The following is an 18,884-nucleotide window of genomic DNA, read 5'->3' on the forward strand; positions in this document are numbered from 1 at the left end:
CTCTCTTTTGTAATACTCATGTTTTTATTTTTCATTTTTTTTATTTTTATTAAAAAAATAATATTTTTAGTTATATCATAGTTGAATAATAATATTGCTGATATTGCTATTTTTATCATGGAGCTATGGCATTTTCATGATTATACTAACTCTATTGACATAATTTTTTACATTGGAACACCAAACACTATTGGGACTGATTCTGAAAGATAGAAATATTTTAATAATAATTTATTTATATTTATTTATGAAATTATGACTATAGTATTTTGTAACAATAAAATGTAATTTTTTTTAAAAAAAATATTATTAAAATATGAATAAAGAGTACAAAATTTTATTTACAATCTATTCTAGAATATTTTACTATTTTGCGTATAAAATACGAATAAAATTTTCTTATTCAAACATAAAGTTTGCTGGCTAATTGCTAATAGATGACAAATTGTTAATTGTTTTAAAAATAGCATCGCTGGTAAATAGAATTCTAAACTTTCATAAGGGCAATCTTAAAACTTTTTTGATATTTCCTATATATTTGAAACCAAATAAATACTTTATCCAGTGTATTGATTGTATCCGGATTCAGCACATCCGGTTAAGCTAAAGGATATCCGATAAAAATGGATATCCGGATAAATTTTTTTTTTAGTTGGCAGGTCCGAATGAGTATCACGTGACCCAGATACACATTTAAATTTTTTGGATTACTTTAGTTTTGTGACTTAATTCTTACTTATACTCAAACTTTTTAAACTCGTGTTTAAGTCCGTGACTGATTTCTTTTTTTATTTTATTTAACTCTTACTAAACAATAATACTAATTAAATTACTTGGCTTTAAAATTCATACAATTGGATACATGATATTGACGGATTATTTTCGGGTAACCTCTAATAAACTCATTAAAAAATCCTTTAGCACTCCGCGAAATTAACGTATTTATCCGATACTATCCGGATGCTATCCAGTTTATTTAAAACAGATATCCGGATATGAAAATCCTTAACGGTGACGAATTTTTTTATCCGGATAGACAATTACTGTAAAATAAGAACATTCACAAGGGAACTATATCATTCTCATAACTAATTTCATGGTGAATCAATTCTCCTTCTACATTTTTTTCTACATTTAAAAAAATACCATTTTTAGTTATTTTGACCGCAATAACCTCAACATCATCATTGTAAAGTTTGATTTTATGGCCAATAAGTTGAATCGCTTTGCCAACTGAAGGCTGTAAAATTGCAAAAAAAATTAATAAAATGTTACCACTGTCACTTCGTGAAAAGTAATTTTGATTAGTATTTACATTATTATCTGGATATGGAATTTCTGGACCTGGTCCATGGAGATAATTGAATGGCTTTGGCCTAAAAAGGGATGACATAAGTATTCAATGAATCTGTGTTTTCATTCTGAAAATAATATGCAACATACAAATTATTGCTGTAGATTAGAGTAGCTTTCAATTCTTCCCGTGCAAAAGGAGCTCCTCTTTCTTCTTTAACTTTGTTGAATTTTTCTATAAATGAAAGGATTCTTTTTTCTTGCTCTTTAGCTACTCTGTATAAAAGGGTGATGTTAATAGTGACTTGAACAGGAAGTGTCAATGAAATTACTTACTTTTTTGAATCAAAGTTTTTGGCCTCGCATTTCACTGGATCCAGATATGTTAAACCAGACTCATTGATGGATAGACAGTCATAATAAGCTACACAAGCCTCATGGCTGTCTTTGAAAAAGCTTTTAAATTCTTTCATAGAGCAAAATATTGTGTTAAATACGACCCAGTCTGTACTTTGTTAGTCATTAAAATGCCCATACTTACCAGACAATTCATTTTCTGCGTGCGACATTTTTATTTTTTGTCCGAGTTTGATATTAGAAACGAGAATGTATTTATAAATAAGTTTAATCTACGTGTCCAAAATTTATATGTTCAAAAACTGGTACATGAAAATCTGATTACGTCGTGATGTTGTCATGTGGTCAATGTTAGCAACAGCGATATTTATACGTCACTCTATCTGTACGTCTGTACGTCATTCTATCTGTAATTATTCAAATTTAATCAATTTAAATTTATCAAATTTACAAACATATTTTGGTTATAACTTTTACAATTTTGATTTCATTATCCCATCCATCAAATAACTTCCTCCTTGTCAAATATTTAAGATGGCCACTGTCAATGAAGGACTCAATCGTTTCGGAAATTGGATCATTATGTATGATCTTGGTGCAAGTTTAAGGGATAGTATGTTAAAAATCTTGATTTTATAAAAATTGCAAACATATTATGATAAATATTTTATAATTTTTATCAAAAAAAATAGCCCGTCTTAAAGGCAGTTCAATTTTCAGATATGAAGTATCGAGCAGATTATAGTAAATCTCCTTTATTGTTTGTGGATATTCTTGAAGTTGATGACAGTGACCTACAAAAAAAAATGCCATCAATTTATTTGAAAGGAATCTTCTCAACAAATTTTAAGAAAGAGATAAAATATCGTCTTTACAAACGATACTATGATATTAATCTTGATAGAGTTTTAGATACGCTTACTACAATGGATGAAAGGAACGAACATGAATCAGTATTTATGGTAAATTCCTTTTTTTTTGTTCGAAATATTTTTGCAGAAAATAAATAATTAAATCTAATTAAATTACATTCATTAATTTAGAATCTTTTAAAAGATCCAAATGAGTGGGCACTAACTGGAGAAGTAGAACAATTTAAAAAGATCAAATTACAAATATCTCCATCACAAGAAGAAATTTCAAAAAAAATATTGGAAAGAGACTTCAAATTGTTTGGGGACCACCTGTAATTATATTTACATTTTGCGTATATATTATTATTTTATTAACAACCTTTTCCATTTAATAGGGTTCTGGTAAAACACATTTCCTTTCGCTGTTTACCACATGGTACTTAAGTGAATATAAGTGTAAGTTGACAAAGAATTATATAGTCGGTGTAACTACTGTAACGGCTTTTACTAGGGCTGCTATCAAAAATTTACTGGATAGAATTTCAACTGTACAAAAACAACACCATAAGACGAGTGATTTGACATCATTGATTTAGCTGATGATTCAAAAAAGAATCACTTTAATGGAATAAAAAAATGTAGAGCATGGAGTTTATGGAATAAAATTGGAATTAATGATAAACCAACTGTGATTGGAAGTACAGTTTGTGATTGGTTTAAAGTAAGAAAGAGTTGGAATTCTGGTTGGGTCGGATGTGATATAATGATAATCGACGAAGGTTCTCAGGTACGTTCAAGTACTACTTAAAATTCAAAAATATTATATTCATAATTTAAAATTGAATTAAATTTTCTATGTTGTTTTTTAAATAGTTATTGGTATCAGATGCTAGCATTGCAATTGAATGTTTGAATCCAAAAACAGGAAAGTTAATTGTTGTCAGAGATCATATGGTAATTACGTAAATTTTATAAACAAATCAAATCTGTGTTTAGTGTTTACCCTTTTTTATTCTAAATAGCAATTTGGACCAATTCTTCAAGCCACTTATCCTACATTTTCACTCAATCATTTTCTCATATTTGGGTCAATCCTACAATGTTTAATGCGTAAAGAGAATGGTAACGTTATTCATGAGGAAAATTTAATCTTACGAGAAGAGCAAAAACATAATTTTGGACCTCTTACGGCACAACTTAAAGAAAATTGGAAAATGGTCTGTTTTGTCATAATACTTTTTTATTTCAATTTTAATTGAATTAATAACATCATTCCTATTTCAGAATGAAAAATCGAATAGTTTTTTTCAAATGATATATGGTAAAGATTATAAAATTTCACCGCTAAAAGAAACAAAATTATTGCCATCATTATTATTTGAAGATCCAGATTCACGAATTAAAAGAATTTTATCACCAGACTCAGCAATTATACTAGTAAAACTTATGGCTAGAAACAAGGGACTAAGAAATAATCCAAGAACATTAGAAGATAAATTTTTACAAACTGAAGTCGAAGTTGTGGAAAAAATTTATATTTCTATAAATAATGTGGAAGAAACCAAGAAGCAATCATTACTTGTAGTAACACCGTCTCATCGACAACGAATTGCAATTCAATTAAAGCTTAAAAGATATCCAAATATTAATTTACAAATAATTGATACAACAGAAAAAATGCAAGGAAAAGAAACAGATATTGTTATAGCATGTTTTGGATTTTATAATTTGGATAAAACATCCAAAAAAGAATTTGTGTTTAAAATAAATAGATGGAATGTAGCAACAAGTAGAGCAAGATCTAAAGTAATTATTATTACAACTGATAAAATGCTTGACCCTGAAGATATAGAAATATCCACCAATAAGAAAATGAGAGAAGGACGTGCATTTCTTAATATGATTGAAAACTGGGTACAAAATAATGATAATAATATCGGAGAGAAAATAAAGAGAGAGAATATTGGCATTATTAAATGGACAATTAGTGGTGATGAAAAAAAACAAAGAAATGATTAAATTTTTTTAATTTTCAATGATAGTAAATGGAAGATGTTTTAATTTATTCATGCTAATACTTTTGTTATATCTTGGATATCTTGAACTTTATTTATGCATTTATATCATTATCTTAATGATTTAGTATTATTCGTACTATTTTTTGTATTTGGACTAAAGTAATAAATGCTTCTTAAATGAAATTTGCAAATAAAGCTTTTATAACCTAATTGCATTATGTAGCTACAAAATTTTCAATACGTCATTCACAGTAAATAGGATTTACCCAGTGTTACGTGATAAATTGCACACATGACTTCCGATGATATATGACGATCCAATGTAGTTTGTACACATGTCGATTTTCGATATTATATAACGATGTATGACGATTATGACCGCAGATTATTGTACATGAGATTAACTAAATAGAAGATATTGATTTTATTGGTTACATTTACAAATGTAGCATTAGTATAGTTATTATACTTATTATTTTTATTATTGTTATGTTATTTATTTTCTATATTTGTATTGATTATGTATATATAAGATAATGTAGGATAATTAGCTCAATGGTAATTTAGCCGATAGAATTTTATTATTTATGGTTTAATAACCGTGGCTTATAATGAAGAAATATTACTATTGTAAATACGAAGTAATATTACACTGAAACATTAACGATTATGACAATAAGATAATAATAGATTTAGATATTTATCTTGATGATAGAAAAAAAGAGATGGGAATTAGATATAAATACACCTTTTGTTAGCTCGTTGATAAACGGATAGTATAAGGTCATATTACGAAAAATAATATTATCCTTAGTTATCTATAGTTATATTTCCTTTAGACATATACCTTTATCCTCTTTCTGCCATTTTTTTTTATCGTGTTGTTATATTCTCATAATCCTACGTTGTTAATAAAATCATTATTTTTCGGTCTATAATATAACCTGTTGTTTCTGTATATTCTACTATAAGATTCGTCTTATAACCATCGGGTGTTGTTATTTATCGTATTTTGTAGTTATTTACCGTGACGATTCTTAACGAACAATACCGGAATACCAGGATAGGTAGTATTGAGTAAGGATTTCGTCGTAATCGTGTGATTGTGTAGATATACGATATAATATCTTTAGTTATCCGATAATTATTTGCCGATATATTTCGGTAACACCAGCATACCCTACAAAAATGTCACGAAAAGTCACGTGACTGTTTGTCACATGTGTCACACCCTCCTTTTTCATATCTGGGTTTTTGTGAAATCCGATTTGTCACACATTATTTGTCACATAGTTAATTTCTTAATTTCTTAATGCCGGCCGTTTCGTGACATTTTTGTAGGGTACGGCAGTACGGCGGTACGGTACGCTGGGGTAGTCCAGTAAATAGTATTGCGCCGGGTTTTATATTTCCCGGGACTGCTGCACAAGGTGCTTATTTTCGCTGGTGAGGGCGCCAAAAATGTAACGACTAATACATTTCGGGAATCATTTTTGCAAATTATTTATAGAAAGGATACCATAGACTTTCCGCCAGTATCATCTCCGTTAGTAAAATCAAGCTCAAAACCCATTTAATAATTAAAGGTCGCTTATATATTTCTATAAGATGATCAATTTCTTGATTCTTCGGATAAATGTAAAAGTATTTTATTAAATAAAATATTGCATCGTCAGTTAGATTGGCTAATTAAAAACGATAAGAGTTTTTACGAAGTTTAAAAAAGTTTATGACGTTGTAACCCTACTGATATTTAAATCCAGATACTATTAATTAAATTCAAGTCATCTGAAATCTTTGCTTTTAAGAAGTACCTTTTTAGTATGAGACTTTTTATCAAATATTGAGCGGTATTTTTATTAGCGTTAGCGTGTAAAATAAATTATTGAGTTGGCAGGCATTACAGATTATTATCACAAATTTTATATTATAAAAAATAAGAACGAAAAAAAGGAATGATTATTTATTTAAATTTAATATTTAATAAAAGACTATGATATTTAACATCTGAGATAATAAATATAACTATATATAAAATATATCGATAAATTTTCTGAGCAATTTTTCAAATAAAATTTTATATATATTTATAGAGCATTGATTTATAAGATTGCTAGGTTTTCTGTTGCTTCAGAAGTAACAATGATGACAGGTTTAGTAGTAGCATTGATTTTTCTTGGATTCATTTTGATGTGCTTTAGGTTTGTTTTGAAAATTCTTTTTTTATTTGTTTGAATCTTTTAGTTTCTTATTTGATTTTTTTTTTGAAATTTGTTATCCGATGAAGAAGAAGCGATTAATCAAATATTTATAACATATTAAAACAAAAAGAATTCTCAAAATAGGGGAAAATGTTAATATTTCACGTTATTATTTAAAACAATTGATATGCATGTCATCATAATCATATCTTAATGTTTCAAAATCCGATAAATTGATTTTCCTTTTTGAGTTGAGTATTGTTTTAAAAGTAAAAAAGAAATATAACAAATAGTAAGGTAAAATATTTTGTTATCGATTTATTTTATATGATTTTCATTCCATATTTATCGTCAATTGTCATAATTGTTATTATAATGATTGATTGTGACGTAAGTACTTGACACATTTTGGTTAATTAGTTCAATTATTATCGATGATTGATCCCAATTATGTAACAATATTATGCTATTATTCTATAAATCATAAAAATAAACAATAATAAAGCTAAATATTATACGCAAACTTTTCTTATCGACCGAAAACGAATTTCGCGCTATTTGGATTATCTGCTTCATAAAAAAAATAAAATAATTAAAATAATCACTAATAATTACTATTATTAAATGATGGTTTAAAAGGGTAATAATAAAGGGTAATTAATACTGTAACTTTTTTATCTCCTTTTTATTACAAAAGATTAACGTTTCATTATTCTTTTTTTTTGTAGGTTTCTTCGGTTTCGTTTTGCTATCTCGGATTCTTGATAAGTTTCGTTTCAAAACATCTTTAATTTCCTTTTTTTTAATCTTGAGAAACCTTCTAACGGTTCAATTTTTTTCTTTCTATAGGTCCCTCGCTTTGATTTGCATGGGTTTATTAGTATTTAAAAAGTAGGACCAAATTCTTTCCAATCATTGTTAATTCAGTGTTGGACCATCTGTCCAACTGAACATTTGGACACCCGGATACCAAATTTGACATCCAATTGGACGTATATCCACAATGTCCAATAAATTATGTATTTGGACATAACAGATAAGAAATATGTTCAGTAATTAATTTTATTAAAAACTTTAATTTAACAAATTACTTTTTATTTAAAAAAAACAAGAAAATGTCACTTTATTTAATATATAATGAAGAAATTATTTGAAAATTTTTTTTTCATATTCAAAAATTACTATTATATAAACAAATTGGATAATCAAAATATAAATAATTTTCATCGAACATTAGACATTTTCTTTAAGCCAGCATAAATATTTATTCCATCTCATCTGCAAATTAACAAAATATATTAATTCAAAATAAAAAAAAATAAACTTTTTCAATAATGTCAAATATTCGGGAGGCTGAAATTTTTCAAAATCAAATATATCACCTAACTTCCATTTAGCATTTTTGTAATAAGTGGGTGTTGTTACGCAAAATCTGGTCTAGATTCATAACACGTTCAATAAGTGGTTCTAAATTTTCGCTATTTTCTTCATTCGTCTGATTTATTTGTTCATCTTCATCTACCATTTCAATCCATTCATTTATTAAATTTCTCCACTCGCAAGATGATTCAATATCACGTTCAGGATCTTGATCATCATTATCATTAGATACTTGGAATAGGCCATCTTCCTGGCTGCTCTTGAATTACTGGAATTGCAATGATCGTGGTCTTGAACTTTTTATCTGCATGTAAAAAACCTTTTTCGACTGAAATAGATAATTAATTATATTTAAGAAAGTAAAAAATAAATAAATAATTCAAAATATTAAAATGCATACGGCCAAACGTTTTCTTTTGTGAAAAATTCCCATAGCAGAAAATAGTTTTTCAACTGAAGTAGTGTTAATGCAATTTGCATACATTTTGGTACAAAAAGCACTTAAATCTGGTGTGTGCGCAGATACAAAGTCCCAAAAGCCAAGTATACCACGTCAAAATTGTATTAATGAAATATTATTAAATGGAAAATCTTGCTTTCGATAACTTTGTAAATTTGGTAGGCATCCGTTTAAACCAAGCACAATAATAGTAAATCATCCATTGATTCAGTTGAACAAAAGAAAAATGATTGATTACTTTTAATGAAAAAATTATCTCGATATTCAGGGTGTAAAAGAAAAGAAATTAATAATAAAGGTTGTTCCCAGATATACCACCATATTTCCAAACATGAAATCATTTTTCCCCCAAATCTTGGTCAGCCATATTTTATAAAAATAGCCAAAACTATGAAGCACATCATGAAGACGAGCATTTTCTGATTGTAATTTGTTTAACGCTTCATAAAAAGGAAGTAAAAGCTTTTCTAATTGTCTAATTTCCTTCCACCAAACTTCACTATCAATAATTTTACAAATATCAAGTAGCAATTTCTTGTTATTACTTGTTTCAGATTCTTTATCCCTATAAAAAATAAATGTCCAGAAAATGTCTACGAAAATGTCCGGAAATTGTCCAGAATAAATCTGGAATGTCCAGAAATTGTCCAGAAAATGTCTATTTTTTGCTACAAATTTTGATACCTAAAATTTTGACATATCCGGACTTTGTCCAGAATATATCCAGAATTTGTCCAGTATAAAATTTTGGACAAATTCCGGACATAGTAAAAATTCAGATAATTTGAGCTGGACAAATTCCGGACATGAAAAAATTCTGGACAAATTCTGGACGCTACTTCCAAAAAAGGATAAATTAATTTTGTAAAAAAATGCAAAAAGCACAAGACTGACATTCATAACCTTCTTTGTCATACTAATTAAATTTGCTGAGCAGGCAAAAATACTATATATCTATGATATAAAACTTTAAGTTAAAAGCAATTATAATGATGGTCACCTGTTGATCATCTTTTTGTGCCAAATTTTATGAAAAAATATTTCAGGTCAATTTCCGGACAAATTCTGGACAAAATGAGTGTCCGGAAACGAGTGTGTTTTCGGAACAATTTCCGGACATGGTACCTGGCATTTTCTGGACATTTTCTGGACAATTATTTAGACAAATTTTCTGGACAATTTCTGGACAATTTCCGGACACTTATTTTTATAGGGTATCAGAATAGTGAATTTCTTCGTCTTAATCTTAATTAAATTTTTCAGGAGCATATTTAGAAATAAGCACCTAAAAAATATAGAAAAAAAAAGTTATTTTTATTTAACAAAAATATTTATAAATTATAATTGTAAATACCTTTAAAGCTAATTTGTTCGTAATAAAATAAAATAGCAATAATAATGAGAATTCCAACGAGTAGCACATGGAAGAAGTAACGCAAAATATTTATTATATTTAATTTCTTGTCAATCGTGTAATCTAGCCATAAAGTAACTGATTTGTTAAGATATGCAATAATACGAATAGCCTTTTCAATTGCAATAACCAAATTAGGAAATTCTTTAAAATCTCTCTGACAATTAAATTTGTTTGATACTTTGATGATGAGCAAAGTAGGGGCCAAGAAATACATCCCGCCATTCTGATACCAAACGTTTTCTGCAAAATAGAAGAATTAAAATTATATATCAATATTAATTAATAATTTACAAATTTAAACTCATTAACTTACCTTGCAGCTTGATTTTGAGACGCGGAATCAGTAATTATAGCATTATATTATATATTTTTTTTTTGATCTAAATCTCCTAAAAATTTCAATGAAAATTTTTTAATTTCCTTCCATTGAAGATAATTTTTTCTTACATCTTCTCCTCCCCATACTAAAACTTGCCCTTCAGAAGTGACTAAAACTGAACCCAGAATTTCTTGTTTTTTGGCATTTTTCCATCCATCAAAATATACAGCAACTCCAAATGAATCTTTTTGTACAATATCAATTAAAGTGTTTTTAATATTTTCTGAATTTTTATAATTTTATTTAAAATACGACCTGCTAATGCTTTGCGAGTAGGTAATTTCAACCCAGGATTTTGCAAAATTAATCATTTTTTGACTTGATGGATTTTCAACCCATCTAAATGACCACCCATTATTTATAGTAGAACTTAATACTAAATTTTCCAAACGTGCATCATCTTGCTTAGAAAGAAGAGTTGGTAGAGGCGTATAAGTTACTGTCACAACATCGATAGATTTTTCCTCAACTAATTATAAAAAGTGAATTAATATCAATAATTCCATTTAACAAATTTCAAAAGTATCATTACTGAAAATTTACCACATGGAGGAGGAGCAATTTGAGTTTTCTCCTCATATTTTCGGAATAAAGTATTCTATCTCGTTCATCCTCATTATGCTGTTCTTCAAATTTTGTACAATATTTTAAATGGGAAGTTACTAACTTTTTTGTGTTAGTAATTCTGGTTAGTACTCCTACCGGGTCAAGTTGGGTCGGGGTTTGAGGAAATATTCGACCCGATCTGAATAAAAAAATATAAGACTCGTATTTATTTGGGTCTCATATTTTCGTAACCCGACCCTTGACTCGACCGAGTATAATTTAACTTGTGTAACCTGGGTTAGACCCGAACATTTAAGTAAAATGGGTACTAACTTATATTATGTGAGATTTTCTTATAATAATAACAAAATTAATTTTTTTTATTTGAAAAAAAGGCAACTTAGTGATTAACCACTAGTAGCCACCTGAAATTTGTATCATGAATGGTTATACAAAACATGTAACACTAGTTCTTATTTTCTCCTAGACTAATTAAATAAAATAAAATTAAAAATACGAATTTTGAACCTGGTTTAATATAATAAAAGTCAAAGAATTAGGCAAAATAATTAGCAGATATTCAAATCAAAGATAAATTGGAATTCTAAAGCTATCAGAAAAATATTATTCTCAAAAGCCAAAGGTTAACTTTTTTATTTTTCTGATTAAGCTATGTTAATATTTGTTAAAACTAATTCTTGGCTTAATTTTGGCCAAAATTATAATTTTCCCAGAATTAAAAACATCCGGGTCGATCTGGGTCAACCCCGGGTCAAACCCAGGTCAAGGAAATTTATAACCTGACCCGGCAGGTCATTCGGAGCACTAATTCTGGTTCTACAATAATGACATAATGCAAAATGGTTATATTTATTTGACTTTTAGTTAAAACAATGAGAATGTTTTCTGGGTGGCATTTTTTTTTGAATAAAGAACAAAGAATAAAACTAGAAAAGGAAATTTTTTTTTTTTCAAAATAAAGATTATCTCTGTTACGCAAGTATAATCGGCGTACAGTGGAGTGTACAATATTAACAAAGTTTAGGAGTTATATTCTTGACGTGATAGTGTTAACGTTAGCTCCGGCCATTTCGTATAGGATTTGATCGACCTAAAAATAGCATTTGTGAGACCGATATAGGAGATTATACTATGTAGATCGTCAGAGCTCATCTGAAATTTTCAGATATAATCATAGCAGTAGAGGGCTGCAAATATTAATCAATCGAAAGCTATATTTACAAAAAAAAATGGTTAAAAATTTCAAAAATATTAAAAATATTAGATATTTATAAATATTTACTCTTTTATTACCGTTATATACAATAGTTATTGCATGTTTATATTATAATCTTTATTTAATAGATTAATAAGGAAATATTGTTATGAGTCATTATACATTTTCCCATAATCACATTGAACAACATAACCGCTATACGCGTTATACGAAAAAATAATATATAAATAGAATACCCTTTTTCCTAAGGTCTTTATCTACTTTTTTCTAACTCTTTTACTAGAGGTTCTTATCTCTACTAAGAGTTCCCTTTTGACTGTAAGGGTTTAAAACGGTCGCGTTCTATTAAAGGTCTAAGTTACCTTTCCATTTTCGGCTGTGAAGGTTTAAAACGGTCGCGTTCTATTAAAGGTCCAAGTTGCCTTTCCCTTTTTCGTCTGTAAGGGTTTAAAACGGTCGCGCCCAACAGGGTCCAGGTTACCTTTGAGTCGCACCCGTTGTAAGGTCTACTGACTCCAGAGCAGGAGTTGGTTATGTGCTTTCCTTACCGGTCAAAAACCTTGGTAAAACTTTTTTTATTTTTGGGAATTTTTTCCTCTTTCAAGATATATAAAGTGAAAGAAAAAGTCACTACTCGTGGATAGGATAACGGTCTCTCTCGGTCTTTCGGTCTTATGGAAAACTGAAAAGAACATATACTACACTTATACTGCACTGAAGAGAACATATATTACACTTAAGTAGTTGTACTTTGTAATTTAGTTGCAGTACACTACTATATTTTTTGGGTCGCAATGGTACTGACGTCCTCGCCGTGCGGCCTGGATGCTATTTTTTTTAAAAATAACAGCAGACAAGTACCAAAATAAGAAAAATTACTAATACAATATCGTAGTTTATACTACAAAGAATATTCTTTGCAACATTTTGATTTAGTTAGATCAAAACAAAACTCTGATATACGTCAACGCTACGATTGTAGTCAAATACTTGATTTTTACGCTTGAACAGCTTGGTTCATTTAACAGACCTGAATATGGCAATTACTCCTATTCTTACAGAAAATATTGCGCCTAACACTCCGCCAGATGTCTTTTACGAAATTTCTCCACGAGATCTAGCAATTTTTATCACGACCGTATGTTTTCCTCTGTCGCACGCTTCCTTTGGGTAATAAGTCTATGGCCACCATATCCAAACTTTTTGTCATGTGCTGAGGCTATTAAGCCTCCTCCCACGCCTATAGCTCTGGCCATTTCGTATAGGATTAGCAGGTCAGTGATCAACCTAAAAATAGCATTTGTGAGACGATATATTTTGTTTACACGTAAAACTCGTAAAAACTCATCGTTTTTTAATTTTTCAATTCTCGCAGATAAGTGAAGGTGACAATTAGCCAATCTAACTGACGATGCAAGTAATATTTTATTTAATAAAATACTTTTACATTTATCCGAAGAATCAAGAAATAAATTGAAGAATCAAGAAATTGATCTTCTTATAGAAATATATTACAAGCGACCCTTTTTAAGAAATTAACTATGTGACAAATAATGTGTGACAAATAGGATTTTGAAAAATGGGAATAAACCAGTCACGTGTTTTTGTGACATTTTTGTAGGGTACGCTGGGTAAATCCTATTTACTTCGAATGACGTATTGAAAATTTTGTAGCTACATAATGCAATTAGGTTATAAAACTTTATTCGCAAAATTTATTTAAACAAGAAGCATTTATTACTTTAGTCCAAATACAAAGAATAGTACGAATAATACTAAATCATTAAGATAATGATATAAATACATAAATAAAGTTCAAGATATCTAAGATATCTCAAAAGTATTAGCAGAATAAATTAATAAATATTCCATTAACTATCATTGAAAATTAAAAAAATTTAATCATTTCTTTGTTTTTTTTCATCACCACTAATTGTCCATTTAATAATGCCAATATTCTCTCTCTTTCTTTTCTCTCCGATATTATTATCATTATTTTGTACCCAGTTTTCAATCATATTAAGAAATGCATGTCCTTCTCTCATTTTCTTATTGATGGATATTTCTATATCTTCAGGGTCAAGCATTTTATCAGTTGTAATAATAATTACTTTAGATCTTGCTCTACTTGTTGCTACATTCCATCTATTTATTTTAAACACAAATTCTTTTTTGGATGTTTTATCCAAATTATAAAATCCAAAACATGTTATAACAATATCTGCTTCTTTTCCTTGCATTTTTTCTGTTGTATCAATTATTTGTAAATTAATATTTGGATATCTTTTAAGCTTTGATTGAATTGCAATTCGTTGTCGATGAGACGGTGTTACTACAAGTAATGATGGCTTCTTGGTTTCTTCTACATTATTTATAGAAATATAAATTTTTTCCACAACTTCGACTTCAGTTTGTAAAAATTTATCTTCTAATGTTCTTGGATTATTTCTTAGTCCCTTGTTTCTAGCCATAAGTTTTACTAGTATAATTGCTGAGTCTGGTGATAAAATTCTTTGAATTCGTGAATCTGGATCTTCAAATAATAATGATGGCAATAATTTTGTTTCTTTTAGCGATGAAATTTTATAATCTTTACCATATATCATTTGAAAAAAACTATTCAATTTTTCATTCTGAAATAGGAATGATGTTATTAATTCAAATAAAATTAAAATAAAAAAAGTATTATGACAAAACAGACCATTCTCCAATTTTCTTTAAGTTGTGCCGTAAGAGGTCCAAAATTATGTTTTTGCCCTTCTCGTAAGATTAAATTTTCCTCATGAATAACGTTACCATTCTCTTTACGCATTAAACATTGTAGGATTGACCCAAATATGAGAGGATGATTGAGTGGAAATGTAGGATAAGTGGCTCGAAGAATTGGTCCAAATTGCTATTTAGAATAAAAAAGGGTAAACACTAAACACAGATTTGATATGTTTATAAAATTTACGTAATTACCATATGATCTCCGGCAACAATTAACTTTCCTGTTTTTGGATTCAAACATTCAATTGCAATGCTAGCATCTGATACCAATAACTAGTATTTAAAAAAACAACTTAGAAAATTTAATTCAATTTTAAATTATGAATATAATATTTTTAAATTTTAAATAGTACTTGAACGTACCTGAGAACCTTCGTCGATTATCATTATATCACATCCGACCCAATCGGAATTCCAACTCTTTCTTACTTTAAACCAATCCCAAACTGTACCTCCAATCACAATTGGTTTATCGTTAATTCCAATTTCACTCATTAAATTCTGTGCTCTACATTTTTTTATTCCATTAAAGTGATTCTTTTTTGAATCATCAGTTAAATAAATGATGTCAAAATCGCTCGTCTTATGGTATTGTTTTTGTACAGTTGAAATTCTATTCAGTAAATTTTCGATAGCAGCCCTAGTAAAAGCCGTTACACCAACTATATAATTCTTTGTCAACTTACACTTATATTCACTTAAGTACCATGTGGTAAACAGCGAAAGGAAATGTGTTTTACCAGAACCCTATTAAATAGAAAAAGATGTTAATAAAATTACAAAATATACGCAAAAATGTAAATATAATTACAGGTGGTCCCCAAACAATTTGAAGTCTTCTTTCTAATATCTTTTTTGAAATTTCTTCTTGTGATGGAGACATTTGTAATTTGATCTTTTTAAATTGTTCTACTTCTTCAGTTAGTGCCCACTTATTTGGATCTTTTAAGAGATTCTAAATTAATGAACGTAATTTAATTAGATTTAATTTTTTATTTTCTGCATAAAATATTTCAAACAACAACAAAAAAAAAAAAAAGGGAATTAACCATAAATACTGATTCATGTTCGTTCCTTTTATCCATTGTAGTAAGCGTATCTATAACTCTATCAAGATTATAATCATAGTATCGTTTGTAAAGACGATATTTTATCTCTTTCTTAAGATTTGTTGAGAAGGTTCCTTTCAAATAAATTTTTTTTTGTAGGTCACTGTCGTCAACTTTAAAAATATCCACAAGCAATAAAGGAGATTTACTATAATCCGCTCGATACTTCATATCTGAAAATTGAATTGCCTTTAAGACGGCCTATTTTTTGATAAAAATTATAAAATATTATCATAATATGTTCGCAATTTTTATAAAATCAAGATTTTTTAAAATAATAATTATTTGTTACTTCAGAATTATCTTCAACGAGAATAAAACTCTTGTATAAGCTACTTTCCAACTCTTTTCCATTATTACTTAGAAGAGTGAATCGTGCAGTTTCTGAATTACAAAATTCTTCAAATTTAAGTTTACTTCCATATACAGCTTCGCCTTGCATAAAATCTCTAATCCTATCATATTTATTTTGGTTACATTCAGTTATAGCTTCAAATTGTTTAAAAAAACATAATTTACCCAAATAATTATGTTTAAATTCTTTAAATTTAGTTAAGGTAAAAATTGGCGGAGTAAATATTAATATAGAAGAAATATAATTTGTTGAGTTTTCAAGTAGTTTATAATAAGCTCTTATTGTAGCATTGACAAAATTAGTTCTTAATGAATGAAGTTTATTAATAATATTTAATTTTGGATCTAAACGTCCAGAAACCCATAAAGCAAAAATATTTTCTAACTCAATATCCTCAATATCTTTAAAGTTATATTCATCTTTTAATGTTGGCTTCACCAGTTGGTTCCATATATCAATAAATCGGTAAAATCCGGGTACATGAATCGCAATATTTTCACTTATCGCATGTTCTAAAATGATCAATCTTGGAAAATCTCTCCATTCTTTCCATTCTTTTGATATATTTGGAAACTTTGTAGAAGACTCCGCGACGTTGTTTTGAGTTGCTAATAATGAAGAATCTTCAAATAAATTAAATAAACAGCTTGTAGCTTTTTGCTGAATCTCTCCTGAAATATTACTCTCATCCATAGAAATGATCTCTAATAAAGCATCTTGAATAACTTTTTTTTCTTGATCAGAATAGACAAAGACACAAGCTCTTGACTTATTTTCTTGTAAATATTTAAAACTTTCTTCCAATTTAGTCACAAAAATATTCATTAGTTCGATAAATGACTTTAATGAATATTTATCCTTTGAAATTGATACAGTGTGCCTATGACCCTTTATAAACCGCCCACTAATAGTACAATAGAGGCATATTCCCCATGCAAAAGGACGTGATAAAGAATAATCTAAAGACATTGTGATTATCAAATTATGATCCGTTTTTCGGGGAAAATTTGCTGTTGGAATTTTAATAAACTTTATTATATTAAAGAAAGGAATTTATTTTTCATTAGTAGGAAAAAGAAATTATTTTGATAAATAAATAATGAAAGAAATCTTTTATACCTGTGCTTGGTTAGTTTCTTTAGCCTTAAGATATGGCGACGAACTTTTTAATCTTTTATCATATTTAACAATATGTTTAATTCTTCTATTTACATCTTTTTCACTGGAACTGAAATTATCACTTCTAATATCTAATTCCTTTATCACTTCAACTACATCTTCAATATCAACATCATCATTACCTGATTTTCTATCACTTATAAAAGTTTTCAAATCCTCAGCTTTCACAAGCGATAAATAAGGAATCATTGAAATAGAACCTATAGCATCTTTTCTACAAACATTTACAAAATCACAAGTTCTGCATCTTGAATTATAGTGCCAAGTGGATGTTTTTGCGTTTATAATTTCTGGTAATTTATTTCTAAAAAATTTCTTTACTTCTGGAAGAAAAAAGTCTAAACGAAATTTTTCTAATTGAAATGGTGTATTTGATTGTGATGATGGTAGAAAAATTCCGCCTGTATTTGAAATGGAGAGTCCACTAATTTTTTTAACTATGAATTCAAGAAGAAGCGCATACGAAGCTACTTGAAACTATTTATAATTAAGGAGAAAAAAAGTTATTTATTTTATTCATTCTATACTTTAATTTTTAATAAACAACTACATATTTTATCGTACCTGATGAGAAGTATGTGTACTTTTTGAAGCCTTAGCATCATAAATAATTATCTCTTTCTTACCATGATCTCTTTCTTTAACTTCAATAAAATCTGGCACAAAAGCTCCTAGTTTAATATTATCCATTTTCATTTCATCATAAAATTCATCTGGTACATCGAACTTCATTTGATAGAATATTTGATCATTCTTAGCATTTTTTAAGTCATGAATCATTATATCATCATTACAATTAATCACATCCTTTCCTTTCTTTATTAATTCATTTATAACTTTTAATTCAAAATCTAATCCACGTTTTTTTATTGCCATTTTGTAATTTTTTATTTCCCCGTTATTCTTATACTTTAATTTGTTACTATTACCTTTGTCTTTGTTACTCCGACCATTGTCTTTGTTACTGTTACCTTTGTCTGATATAAGTCGTATCAATTTCTCACAATTATAAAAATAATATTGTGATAACTCGGATATTGCCAGCGGTTTCTTTTCCTGCATTATAATATAACATATATTAATTATATCGATAAAAGATAAAATTTTATTATGTGTACAGTGTATATACAATATATTATAGAAAGAGACATTAACATTACGCATATATATATTTAACTGACCTGCGGCATTATTTAAATTATTTTTATGATAATAATTTTATGGTCAAAAAAACATGAATTAGAAAGACAACCCCTATATTTATTGATCGGCAAACAAATAGGCAAGCTAGATGTAACACAAAATGTTTTTTTACACATGGCTTTTT

At 28.1% G+C, this 18,884-nt stretch overlaps 5 protein-coding genes across 5 annotated transcripts; 1 reads left to right on the forward strand and 4 right to left on the reverse strand.

Moving 5' to 3' along the window:
• Positions 1-1,060: 1,060 nt before the first annotated feature.
• Positions 1,061-1,862, reverse strand: OCT59_013377 (uncharacterized protein; the record flags this gene model as incomplete). Its single annotated transcript, XM_025331773.2, has 5 exons — positions 1,061-1,240; positions 1,316-1,376; positions 1,444-1,569; positions 1,630-1,759; positions 1,835-1,862. The coding sequence occupies 5 exons, from the start codon at positions 1,860-1,862 to the stop codon at positions 1,061-1,063; spliced, it is 525 nt and encodes a 174-aa protein (XP_025182736.1).
• A 510-nt stretch (positions 1,863-2,372) lies between these two features.
• On the forward strand, positions 2,373-4,523 carry OCT59_013378 (uncharacterized protein; the record flags this gene model as incomplete). The annotated part of the gene is made up of 7 exons (XM_066140763.1): positions 2,373-2,612; positions 2,694-2,836; positions 2,900-2,940; positions 3,101-3,291; positions 3,378-3,458; positions 3,527-3,721; positions 3,789-4,523. The coding sequence occupies 7 exons, from the start codon at positions 2,373-2,375 to the stop codon at positions 4,521-4,523; spliced, it is 1,626 nt and encodes a 541-aa protein (XP_066001612.1).
• Positions 4,524-8,116: 3,593 nt separating this feature from the next.
• Positions 8,117-8,587, reverse strand: OCT59_013379 (uncharacterized protein; the record flags this gene model as incomplete). The annotated part of the gene is made up of 2 exons (XM_066140764.1): positions 8,117-8,362; positions 8,504-8,587. The coding sequence occupies 2 exons, from the start codon at positions 8,585-8,587 to the stop codon at positions 8,117-8,119; spliced, it is 330 nt and encodes a 109-aa protein (XP_066001613.1).
• A 1,247-nt stretch (positions 8,588-9,834) lies between these two features.
• Positions 9,835-10,938, reverse strand: OCT59_013380 (uncharacterized protein; the record flags this gene model as incomplete). The annotated part of the gene is made up of 6 exons (XM_066140765.1): positions 9,835-9,848; positions 9,918-10,220; positions 10,294-10,300; positions 10,428-10,582; positions 10,679-10,823; positions 10,903-10,938. 6 exons carry the CDS (start codon positions 10,936-10,938, stop codon positions 9,835-9,837), a joined length of 660 nt encoding a protein of 219 aa, XP_066001614.1.
• Positions 10,939-14,040: 3,102 nt separating this feature from the next.
• Positions 14,041-18,433, reverse strand: OCT59_013381 (uncharacterized protein; the record flags this gene model as incomplete). Its single annotated transcript, XM_025334305.2, has 9 exons — positions 14,041-14,775; positions 14,844-15,038; positions 15,107-15,187; positions 15,278-15,661; positions 15,726-15,869; positions 15,964-16,224; positions 16,316-17,407; positions 17,498-18,034; positions 18,122-18,433. 9 exons carry the CDS (start codon positions 18,431-18,433, stop codon positions 14,041-14,043), a joined length of 3,741 nt encoding a protein of 1,246 aa, XP_025182738.2.
• Between the last annotated feature and the right edge of the window lie 451 nt (positions 18,434-18,884).

The sequence above is a fragment of the Rhizophagus irregularis genome, chromosome 20 (genome assembly GCF_026210795.1).
Source record: "Rhizophagus irregularis chromosome 20, complete sequence".
NCBI lineage: Eukaryota > Fungi > Glomeromycota > Glomeromycetes > Glomerales > Glomeraceae > Rhizophagus > Rhizophagus irregularis.